The sequence below is a fragment of the Rhopilema esculentum genome, chromosome 21 (genome assembly GCF_057945365.1).
Source record: "Rhopilema esculentum isolate cy_ngs chromosome 21, ASM5794536v1, whole genome shotgun sequence".
Lineage (NCBI taxonomy): Eukaryota > Metazoa > Cnidaria > Scyphozoa > Rhizostomeae > Rhizostomatidae > Rhopilema > Rhopilema esculentum.
In genome coordinates, this window is record NC_142835.1 from 4,625,642 (window position 1) to 4,637,015 (window position 11,374).

Genomic DNA, 11,374 nt, shown 5'->3' on the forward strand with positions numbered 1-11,374 from the left:
TCTAATTTTAGAATTTTTCACTTTTGATCATATTTCCTGAAAAGCATTATAAAACACCTCTAAATGTTCAAAACCAGTCGAGTGTGTCGCAAATTGGCTGAGATGTGGCCACATAAGCACAGGCTCTTTTCCCATCAAACCTCTGTAATTTGGTCTTGGTTCTTAGCTTTATGAACCAGGCCAGAAAAACAGTAATCCATTAGCAAATTTGAAATCTTTCATTGGCCATATCTCGCCCTATTTGAAACATATCTAACTGATTTTGCAATATGAAAGGTATTTTATTCCGTTCTTTCAGATTATGTAGTTAAAATTAAAAAATTTAAAAATGTTTTTATAGCTATAGAAGGTAAAAACTAAAAAACCAATGTGTGAATAAAGTTGTAAAATCCAAAATGGAAAAAATGAGAAAAAAGGAGATAAGGAGTGGTCACTACCACCTGGTTACAGACTCAAACCCAGATGGGGGGTGGTTGTGTGTGCCCCTTGTATGTTTAGGCAATTAGCTTGAAAATGGGCAGAAAATGCTAAAAAAAGCAACTCATCAGCCAGAAACCCACGAGGGACATTTCGGGGCTTTAATTCGGTATGTCCGTTTCTCGTGGGCGCCCCTCGCAATCCTACGTCCAGGATCACGGTTGCAAAATAAATATATAAGCAATAAGAGTGAAACTTTTAAATTTTTTGATAACATCACCCTTAAGTACTTTCTGTTTTTAGATAAAAAATAATTACAACAGGTTGGAACCTCAATCAAGATGCCTTGCGTTCTAGTTAACCATTCCTGACATTATTTGTTCTCCAGCCTTCTAGGAGACTGAAACCATGCCGTGCAGTAGGATTTCTCTTACAAGCCGCCAGCAGAGAGTGGATGTTATAGAACCTTTACGGCACACCAGTTCTTAAGTTGTTTATGAGCATCTTCAAGATTTTTTGTCGCGAGTATTTTTTCTAATCACGAGAATTTCAATTTTTAAAATGGATCGACTTGCACTTTTAAAACAAGTAACTAAGTAAGTATTGTTCGTAATAAAATTTTATTGTATTACAATGGAACTTTTTACTTGGTAAATAGAAATGTAGCTAGTGAGTATCGACAACAGACGATAAAAGCAAACTGGTGTATCTAATGCATCTTTCGATGTTCCCTCTTGCAAGTTCTATCAGAAGAAATCATTTTGAAAAAAGATTCATTACTATATCCCTGTGTTCATATACATTCAATTCAATTCGAAATAAACTTTGCCATGTGGGAGCAGAAAGAATTTACTTGAAGTGGAAAGTTTTTCTGACAACCAAATAACTATATAACAAACGAAATCTTAATGGCTGGCGTACCAAATGGTTACATCTTTCCACCACCACGCAAATTCACACCTGAAGTATGGCAGAGACCTCCGAATTTTTTTCGCCCAGACCTTACTTTTGGTCCCTCACACTATGGACACGAGGTGCCTAGGCCTCCATTTCTAATGGCAACTGGACAGCGTTTCATGAATGGCGTAGGACCAAATTGTGGTATGCAATGGTATGAGTCACAGCAGCCTTCTGGATATGAAGGAAATGCACAACCACCCCAATTTTCAAATTTTGTTCAGCAAAACAAATTAAATTTTCATGGAGACAAAGCTGGGTACGGTCGTGGTGTTGACAAGATGTCGCCGGCGACAGGCAAAGCAGTGAATAAAATGATTAACAAGGTTGTAAATTTTATGAAGTACCAATTTAACGAGACGAGAGTCTTTAGAGAATGGAATCCAATAGCACAAAAAAATAGATTTTTACAGTCAGACAGTTGTTTATAGCTCCGATCCAGTTTGCTGAATATACCACTTTTTGATGAAAAGTGAGTGGAAATGGCAAAATGGTGGATGTGCTGGTGTGCACAACCAGATATTCTTGCGTGCTGGTGTGCGCTGTGCACCGGCGGTTTTGCAATCTGGGAAAAACATTTCACTGATACAAAGGAACATTTCTTTGTTCTACTAACCAACATAGAAGAAATCATCTAAATGGATGTTGTATAGAGTGTGGTCAGCAAATTTTTCCTTGCATTGAAGACCCAGAGTTCTTTTCTCTTTTGCCCCCCCCCCCTCTTGAATAAACAGTGGAGCCATCCCTCTGTTCACTTGGTCTGATTCATTCAAATGCAGGCAGAGTGTTAGTCCTTGAGAGGTTGAAATTACCATGACCATCTAGAGTTACAAAAATGTCTTTTTTGGTGAACATAGCTCAACTTGCAATAGAAATAAGTACAATACCGTTAAGAGGCCGCAGTGAAACAGATTATAGAATATTTTTTATCTCATCACCTGGTTGCAAAGTTTACATTTTGTACTTAACTTCCTACTGAGCTAACCATTGTCAGAAGAACCATGCCCATTTTTTGTCCAGTTGGTTTACCACACCAAAAGCCTAACTGGTGTGCAGACCTCTTAGGATTAAAGATATATCTGGTGTGCACATCCCATACTCTGCAGACTGGGTTCCAATGGTATTTTATGAGTCTAGGTGGTGACATTATTGATCTTTGAAAATTCCTTGTAATAGTACTTGCAATTATGAAAATAATAATTATTTTTTAACAGGATGAGAAGATGATGTTTCTCTGTGAGCCATGTGAAAAGGAATTCAAAACTTTGGCTGACAAAACAATGCATCTGAAGGGTCATGTCAAGGTATAGTAGAAAGTATTTCATGATTATATACTTGGCAGTGCCAAAACTATTTATGGATGTTGATATGGTGGACGAGGGCATTTTATGATTATGATTAGGGAATTTTGCTCATGATCATGAACTTAAACCACCTCAGCTTCCCATTCTTCTGAGGTGATTGAATGTTTATTCATTCAGGAATACCAATCTGGGGCACAACCTGATCTGCAATTAACTAATACGCTTGCAAAGTGTGTTTTATTAAATTAATAACCAGTACAACGGTGAAGAAAAAAACATCATGTATTCTTCAACTTCTTGTTACGTCGTGGACAATTCCAATTAAGACAAATCCATTAAGACATTAAGAAAGTTCCAATTTAGGCAATTTCATTATGACAAGTCTATTAAATTAAATTAAACGTTTCGACTCTGGCTAGAGTCATCTTCAGTAGAGTTATGGGTGAGAAAAAAATCAACTTAAATATGAAAGAGCTAAACGAAGGGGATTGTAAATCATTTGATAAAGAAACACGCTGAAGGAGCAATCAGGACGCGAGAGAAGACACAAAGAATAAACAACCTAGAAGAATAAACAAGGAATAAAGGCCAAACAAAAAAAACAATGCAGGAAAGAAAGTCAGAACAAAATCATAGGAATAGAGGACTGTTGGGAATTAAGCGAAGGCCTGTCCCGGTGTATGAGGAGGCTTTCATGAATAAGTAGATCAAAGGAGTTGTTTGTTTTGGAGAGAATAGAAAAATCTTCAACAGAGGCTACGTGTCCAGTTTTGGAAATATGATGGTGAATGGAGGAAGGGCTAGGGGTTTCAACACCCTGGCCATATTTGTTGATTCCCAAGTGCTCTCTACATCGAATCATGACATTTTGAGATGTTTTACCATAAATGGCCCTGGAGCCACGTTATGTAAACTTGTAAATAACATTAGAGCACAAAAGGGGAGTGTTTTATTAGATATAAAAATTCATTGGAGCTGCCCTCTTTTATTCGACACCAACAGATTTCAAGTCTAGTTTCTAAAGCTTCCTTAATTTTTGATAGTGCGAAGTTAAAGGTTGTACATTCATAGCATCCAGAAAAATTCTCAAGCTCCATTTCATTCAGGTTTGTTTCTTTTGTTTGTTGCATTTTCTTAAGTAAAATTATTTTATTCTGCATGAAAGGGTAATCCTCATCAAAAGTTTGCTAGCTTTTTGCTTTGAGATTTGTCTCATTTGGTAAATCATTAATTACCTACAACTCGCCTGTAATTCTTTGCAACTCACCACAACATCTCATATTCCAACAGAATCATGAAGAAGGAAGGTTTAGAATCAGCTTGCAAAGTGATGCTGATATAAAGAAGTGGAGGGATGAAAGAAAAAAGTATGCCTAGCATTGTTAATGCATTTATTCTCAATTTTGGCTTGTAATGTTAAACAATTTAAATAATTTCAGATTGATTTTTATCTGACAAATGCAATTTGATAAAATATTTTGATCTCATTCTTTGCAGAAACTATCCAAGTTTGTTTAGGCAAAAGGCAAAAATTGAAAATGAAGAAGAAAAGAAAAGAAAGGGGCACGTTTTAGAGACAAAATTGTACAGGTAAATGCTCAACTTTTTAATTCATTTCTTGATCTTGATAGTTGACTCATACAAAATTTTAGCCCTCAATGACTGATCCTTGTGATATGAAATGTAATTTTCTGTTTATATTTTATAGCTACCGAGGAAATGATTCGTGGCATATAAAAAATCCTAAAAAAATTGAAGTGAAAAAAGAAAATCAAGAAATGAACAATAACTGCAAAGATCCATTGGAAACTGTCTCAAAAGGTAAAACAGAAGATGCAAAAATCTGTGTTTAAATTCTATTTTTAAAATAATTACCAGGTCAGATTTATTAGTTCAAAAGATGCTTCTGTGCTATGTCCCCACTTATTTCATTTACATGAAAACTTTTTTGCCTAAAGCCAGGGGTGGGCAGTCTTTTAGGTAGTGTGCCGGACCCCCCAAACCTTTTCTTCAAGCTGGTAATCAAACCTTTTCCTTAAAAGGTAATCAAAAACCATGACAATTATCCAAAAATAAATTTTTTGATAAAAACACTTCATTTTTGACTACACAGCTGTTACAATGAAACTTCAGTGAATCTAAACAAAATTAAACAAAATTAGATTTAACTAACAAAACAAATCAAAACAAAAAGAACAAAAGATACCCTGCGTACCAGAGCCTTATGAATTTGGGGATAGAGTATTGTAGACGGCTGTGGTGGCAAAAACTATTTCTGTGCTGAGACGAAATAATAGAGACTCTGACACTCAGGGTAAACAAAACAAAACTCAAGGAAGTTTAGCTAAGCTAAACTGAACTAAACTAACTGAATTAAACTTAACTCAACTAAAGAAAACAAGTAAACAAAACATAAACTAATGTGAATTAAACTAAACTAAACTTATCTGGACTAAACTAAACTAAGCCAGAAGCTAGACTTAACTAAGCTAAGCAGAGCTCGACTAGTCAAAGCGACATATATTGGTTTTTATAGTTGAAATTGTTTTGCCCCATCAGTTAGATCCAGTTGCAAGCCATCTTGGTAGTCGTTTGGATCTAATCTAAATGGATCAACATTCAAGAAGTTACTGAAATTTTTTCATGCGTCCTAAAATCTTTTAAGTATTACAAAATTTCAACGCATTAACATTTTTATCCCATAAGTTTATAATCTTGCTGGCCACTAAAGCTCGATTCACGTCATGTAGGTTGCCCATTGATGGACTAAACCTTGTTTTATTAGAAAAATGATTTGAAGAGAAAAAAAGTCCTTTTTTGTCCTATCTTTGCCATTCAGAAAGTTTAGCCACAATTGTTAAATGCTGGAAATCTAATGTTCAACTGGGTGTGACATGAATGTGTCCTATTGCTTAGGGTTTAATTATTTTTCCAGATAGATATCTAAATTGGAAATCAAATAATTTCTGACTTTCTTGGTGATATTCTGAACATAGCCCTTTGTCCACCGTTATTAAAAAGGTTTTCTGATCTTACTGTTCCTTTCCCGGTAATTGTGATACCCTTGTTGCCAGTGAATATACAATATAAAAATAAATCTACAGTAATGGCTTTGCACAGGCAAGATTCAATTTATTTGTTTAATTTATTAACTGTTTCTTCTTTCAGAACCAAACCCTAATAAAAAACCGGATGAACAGAGTGCTCACATTGTAGAATCAAAAGCAAATGCATTGACTGGTTTACAGTTGATGTATGATTCGTCACCAAGTGAGGATGAGAATGAGGACGACTTTTACGATTTCAAAGGTAATAATTTCATTCTGTTCAGTGCCGCAGAAACTCACAACCGTATTTTTTTGGCTGCAGACCCTTTTTGGCTGCAAATTTTAATAATAATGACAAGAACATCACCAATGGTAAAAACAGCATCGATACAACACTTTTTTATAAGAAAAACTTAATAATCTTAATTAAAAATTAACTTAAAAAGAAGCCTCGAATCTTTGCTACTGTTCTAAAGAAGTAGGCTCAAATTTTTTCCATCTTCCTCATGAGAACATAGTAGGAAACGAAACATTCTAGCACAATACAAGATTGATGAGTGTTCCTAAGGCTTTTGCTTGACAGTCAGGCTTGTAAAGGGCTTTGAAAAAAGCAAACATTTTACAACATACTAAAAGCTTTTTAGTCTGACACTCCTCAGAGCATAAAACGTCAGGGTCCGAAAGAACACGATAAAAAATATATACCCAGTTGTGGATCGAAATAGGCCATTCAGAAAAACGCAAGCACAAGACCGGTATAGTTGACCAATCAGTGCCGCGAGCCTAAAAAAATTACCAATGGAGTCCAAGAGAGAAAATGAACTCCTTCTGTCTACACAATGGCGGCTTTTTCGTTTGTATATAGATCGACTCCAAAACTGCTAGATGGAAGGACGACCGGGCTCTGCCAATTATCCGAAACATGTCGTCATTATAGAGTTTTGCACAGTCAGGCTTGTCTTGTTTGCTCAAAACCCTTATAGACAAAAAGTCAAATTGTCGATGAAATTCGAACCAAGCTATTTTTCTTTATTAATTCATCATTTTCCTGAATATCTTTTAACAATATTCTTATGAAATTTATTCTAACAAAAAGCGTGTAAATGATAGTAAAAATGATGTTTGTTTCTTTTGTTGCTTAAGGGCAGACATTCTGTTTGTGATAATATAATTTTTAAACCTTTTTTGGTTTTTTATATTTTTTAAAACTTTATTTACTTCTTTTGCTTATTTTACATTGGTATTAAAGATCATCAGTATAAACTTTGGTTTTTCACTTAGTACATTAACTGCTTTATGTCACCAATTGCACTGATGAGTGATGGCGCTCAATTTCGATAAAAGCTGCTCATTTAAACTTCTGTGCATTCTCTGGTATAATTTTATAATAATATGTGTAGAGACCGAGATCGTCCTTAATCTGCTACTGCAACGAAATTAAATCTAGTATGATTATTTAAAAGAGATCGCATTGCCTTTTTTTAGTTGCAGCGTTAAAAAGTACACAGGCAATGACGAGCAGCACTATTTTTATTACAAAATAATATTTTTCACGCATTGAAATGCTTCACTTAATATTTTCGCAAGAATTTGTATCAAATCATCATTGCCTGGGATGTGCTATTTAGGCATGACGCTCCTTTTTACAATCCTCAGAGCTAGATTTGTGGCCCTTAGAGTTCACTAGCACTGAATATATTTGATTTATCTTCATTTCAGAGACAAAAACGATAAAACCTGGTCTTTGCTCAGATATTGCGCCAGATGACGTCATAAAAGAAAAAAAGGTAGACACAAATGAAACGCCTTGTGGTGAAGGCGACAGTTTTAGTGAAGGACCAGCGTGTAAAGATAGTATCACAAAGCATGGGAATAAGAATCAGTGTTTAGATGATAGGAACTCGCACGAGGAAAATTTACAAAATTATTCTCAAACATCCTGTTTGAAAGAGCAAAAGTCTGGTCAGATTAATCAGGGGAAAAGGCAGTTAAGCCAACGAGTAAGAGTTTTTTCATTTATCTTCTTACTGTTGATTTATTTTACGTAGATTTCTCAAGATACAGAGGAAAAGAACTAGGTGAAAAAGAATCGATAAATCGATAAACAGAATCTTAAAATCCATTCATTTATTTACTCCATTCAGATTTCTGTGGGGATGGCTCAGTGGTTAGGGTCGCTGACTACAGATCCAAGGTCTGTGATTCGAGTCACTGACATGACCAAACTTTCACCCAGAGTGTGAGGAGTCGCCAGCTCTCTGTAATTCCAGGCTTATGAATCACGAAGTGTGGTCTCATCTCGAGGAAGAACCAGGACACTCCTCAATAAGCATGTCTTTTAGGTGTCTTGAAAACTACTTTCAGAAGCTAGGTCGTGAAAAATATTCAGAATTATAGAAAATTTTGGTAACAAGGTTTAATATCAGTTTATTCTCTTTAACATCAGCCATCAACAGTATTTTCATACAACTGTCAACTTGACAGTAGCTGTGCCAAGTTTGAGAAATTTTATTTTAGGCCTGAGTTTGTTATCTTGCATCGCTATTGTATCGTCCATGGGTAGAAGCGCGGGTCCTGCAGAATTCATTGAGCTACTTTACTGCACATACTGTCAAGTCAGCACGTTAAAAAAGTTTTCAGCCGAGGTGCAATCATTTATAGCTTTGGTGGTACTGTCACCCACTCTCTAATTACTTTCTCAGAAACAAAATGCTTTAGTGAATTTTTATGTGGAAGACACGTTATAAACAAACTTTGTAAGAACATTAGACGTTTCTTATTTGTCCAAAAAATACGAGCAACGTAAGAACATGCAAAGCCTCAGATAGAAAAATTCAAGAAACAACACCGTGTTTTTGAAAATTGACTCTCGTGTTTTAAAAACAGATCATACAAGTATTTACATACAATATTGTTATTTAGTGGTCTCGAAAGCAAATCATAGTATGTGAATGTAGACAAATATTTATTGAAATAAGAACAACATTTAAAACATCTGAGCCTCAAGTTTTCCAAATAGTCAAAACACTGAGTCACGGCGAAAATAATCTGGTTTTTGTAAAAGAAAGAGCGTGCACCCGCCAATGGGGTGTTTTACGAAGTTAGTGAGTGATTTTATTATACTTCATGGGCGTATTTTTAGTCTTTTTATTTTTTCAGGACGTTGGAACCCATTACCCCGTCAAAAGGAAACGATCTTGCAAACCAACTTTATTGGAAATGGTGTGTTGTAGATTGATTTTATACCAATTTGAATAATTTTCAGCAATAATTTGGTATTTTACTCATTTTGCGCTAAATATTAATACATTGAATCAACTTGTGTTTCTGTATGAAAACACACATTTTCTCATCTCATGTTGTTGCATCATAAGGGAAAGACTAGACATTATGCTTTATTCTGTACATTAAACAGTAACCGAGGAGATTCAGATATGGCCATTTATTTTCAATGCTCGTTTCATTTTCTCTGTTTGAAAATTTACCTATCATTTTTTCATACACATTTATTGGTGTACTAGGTTTAGGTTTCCCTTTAACTGGATAAGTGTGTCTGCTTGACTATAACACCTAATCACAGACTTAATTGTATTCCACCAATTGTTCAGTTAAACCTCTATTGGTCAGACACTTCTATGACCAGAAGAGAAGTGTTTATTGACTGGAGCTTTCTTTACAAGACTTTTACCTTTGAAAAATAAATTGGCACAGAATTAGGTATCTGTTATTTGTAAGTGTCTATCGTTGGAGGCTTCAATGTATTGTGAGGTTAATACAAGGGTCGTCGCAACTCCCAAAGGCACTAAATTTGTTTGAAAATTCAGAAGGAATTTCTCCTTTGTAGGGGTTTGTAGGGAACCTTTACTTTATCCCCGCCCTTTAACTTGGACTCTAACTGCATTCTTGGTTTATCCGTTGTTTTGAAGCCAACCAATAACCGATTATCTTCATAATTATATCAAAGCCCATCTAACAAGTCTTGCAAAATCTTGAGCCTCTTACAAAGGCCGTCTCAGACAGTCTATGTGTGCTTTCTAGCTCACGTAACCCCCCCCCCTTCCCTCTCCCCGGCAAGATATATGTACTTGAACCTCGATCGTTTGCTGCTTTGCCAACCAATGTTTTCCAGTCTCTCAATTTTTACACTCATCTACAATATTTATGAAATCAAATTAATAAACAAATTTCTTGTTTCAGCTTTTGGCGAATGATATTCGACATGAAAGAAACGTCCTTTTGCAGTGCATAAGACATATTGTCAAGAATAAGTTTTTCGACAGGAACCAGATTACTAAATGAAACAGTAGTTTCGTACTATTTTCCTTGTATTCAATTTTTTTATAATATTCTTTCAATTCATTTTGTCTCAGTTTTCTTGCAAAAATGCTAAAATTGGGAAATTGAACTCAAGTTATTGCTTAAAGAAACAGTTTACTACATTTTTGCATCCTATCCAGACAACGAAAAGGGCAAGATGAGTTTAACCCTGAAGTCCTCTTTTAGAAATAAAAATTTCAGAAACTTCAGGAATTTTCCATGTACAATACTTGCGTTTATTAAGCTTCATAAAGTATAAAACTCTAAACTTTATAGATTCTATTTGTTTAAAAGAAAGAATCTGAATTTTAAGAGTTTTGCATCTTACATGTTATTCGCTAAGAGCCCGAAAACCCTCAGAGGGTACGCCCGAAGTAGTTGGTAATAAGGTGAATCTCGAATCTGCATAGAGACCTCTCTGACCTGAACAGGCTCTTTTTAGATGTTTAAGATCTTGTTGAGGTCAGCGCCAGGGGGACCAGAACCCGCAGACCCGGACAAAAGTTTGGGTAAAACCGGAAACACCTGCGAAAATTTGGAAAATCCAGTGTTAGCGACCCGAAATTCCGCTCGTTTAGCAGAAAAAATCGGATTCCCGGTGACTAGAATACTATTAATCTTATTTTTGTAGCTATTTTCTTTCACTTTATACACATTATATCCCCTTTTATCCCGTCATTTCGTGCGTATCTTTTCGTTGTATATTATGTTCCCTATTTTTTTTATTTCCACATCCCCGGCATACACTGTTTTCCTTAATCTATGGCGAAACTGCATTGAACCTCGCATGAATTTCAACAGATTCTGATTTCTAGGGCTGATTTGAATGCGTAATAGCTTCATGTGAATTTATAGAACCTTTTCAAGTCAGCCCACTGATTCGCCTTTAATTTTGCAGTATTTTCTACAAAGTAAGAAACTCTATTGGTAATTTTGTTTAGCAATATTCAAAAGTAGTTGTGTTTCCATCACATTCAAAGCTATGTATGTAAATTGTAATCTCTTCATAACATAGTGAATTTTGATGTTTTCTATTATGCAAAAAAGTTATATTTCTCCAAAGTTCCCTTTTATCATTATCATTTTTTCAGAGAATGATTAGAGTGACCCGGTAATCGAACTTTCTTAGGAATCCTAATTCTTATTACTCAAAATAATTTTTTAGAACTTTCTTAGCAAAAATTTTGTTACCTACTGCCTTACCTTTGGCATTTTAAAGTACTACGTAATTATTTAAAGAAAAACTTTTTTGGGAAGGAAGCAAGGCACAGATTTGAATCTCAGTCAAGGCTCACGAAGAATCGACATTGGTTTTGGCTGTAAAATCAGTAT

At 35.2% G+C, this 11,374-nt stretch overlaps 1 protein-coding gene across 1 annotated transcript; it reads left to right on the plus strand.

Annotated features, from left to right (window-relative positions):
- The first annotated feature begins 1,194 nt into the window (after positions 1 to 1,194).
- On the plus strand, positions 1,195 to 10,084 carry LOC148957592 (FMR1-interacting protein NUFIP1-like). The gene is made up of 10 exons (XM_089115157.1): positions 1,195 to 1,700; positions 2,589 to 2,678; positions 3,722 to 3,784; positions 3,969 to 4,045; positions 4,176 to 4,268; positions 4,387 to 4,499; positions 5,847 to 5,987; positions 7,445 to 7,725; positions 8,885 to 8,947; positions 9,923 to 10,084. The coding sequence occupies exons 1-10, from the start codon at positions 1,326 to 1,328 to the stop codon at positions 10,022 to 10,024; spliced, it is 1,398 nt and encodes a 465-aa protein (XP_088971283.1). The 5' UTR covers positions 1,195 to 1,325; the 3' UTR covers positions 10,025 to 10,084.
- Positions 10,085 to 11,374: the final 1,290 nt, after the last annotated feature.

Bases quoted from the DNA above. Each gene is read 5' to 3' on its own strand.
- LOC148957592 (XM_089115157.1), top strand. From the start codon at position 1,326: ATGGCTGGCGTACCAAATGGTTACATCTTTCCACCACCACGCAAATTC. The intron at 2,679-3,721 runs GTATAGTAGAAA...AATTTTTGATAG, and splicing joins ATCTGAAGGGTCATGTCAAG to TGCGAAGTTAAAGGTTGTAC. The intron at 4,046-4,175 runs GTATGCCTAGCA...CATTCTTTGCAG, and splicing joins TGGAGGGATGAAAGAAAAAA to AAACTATCCAAGTTTGTTTA.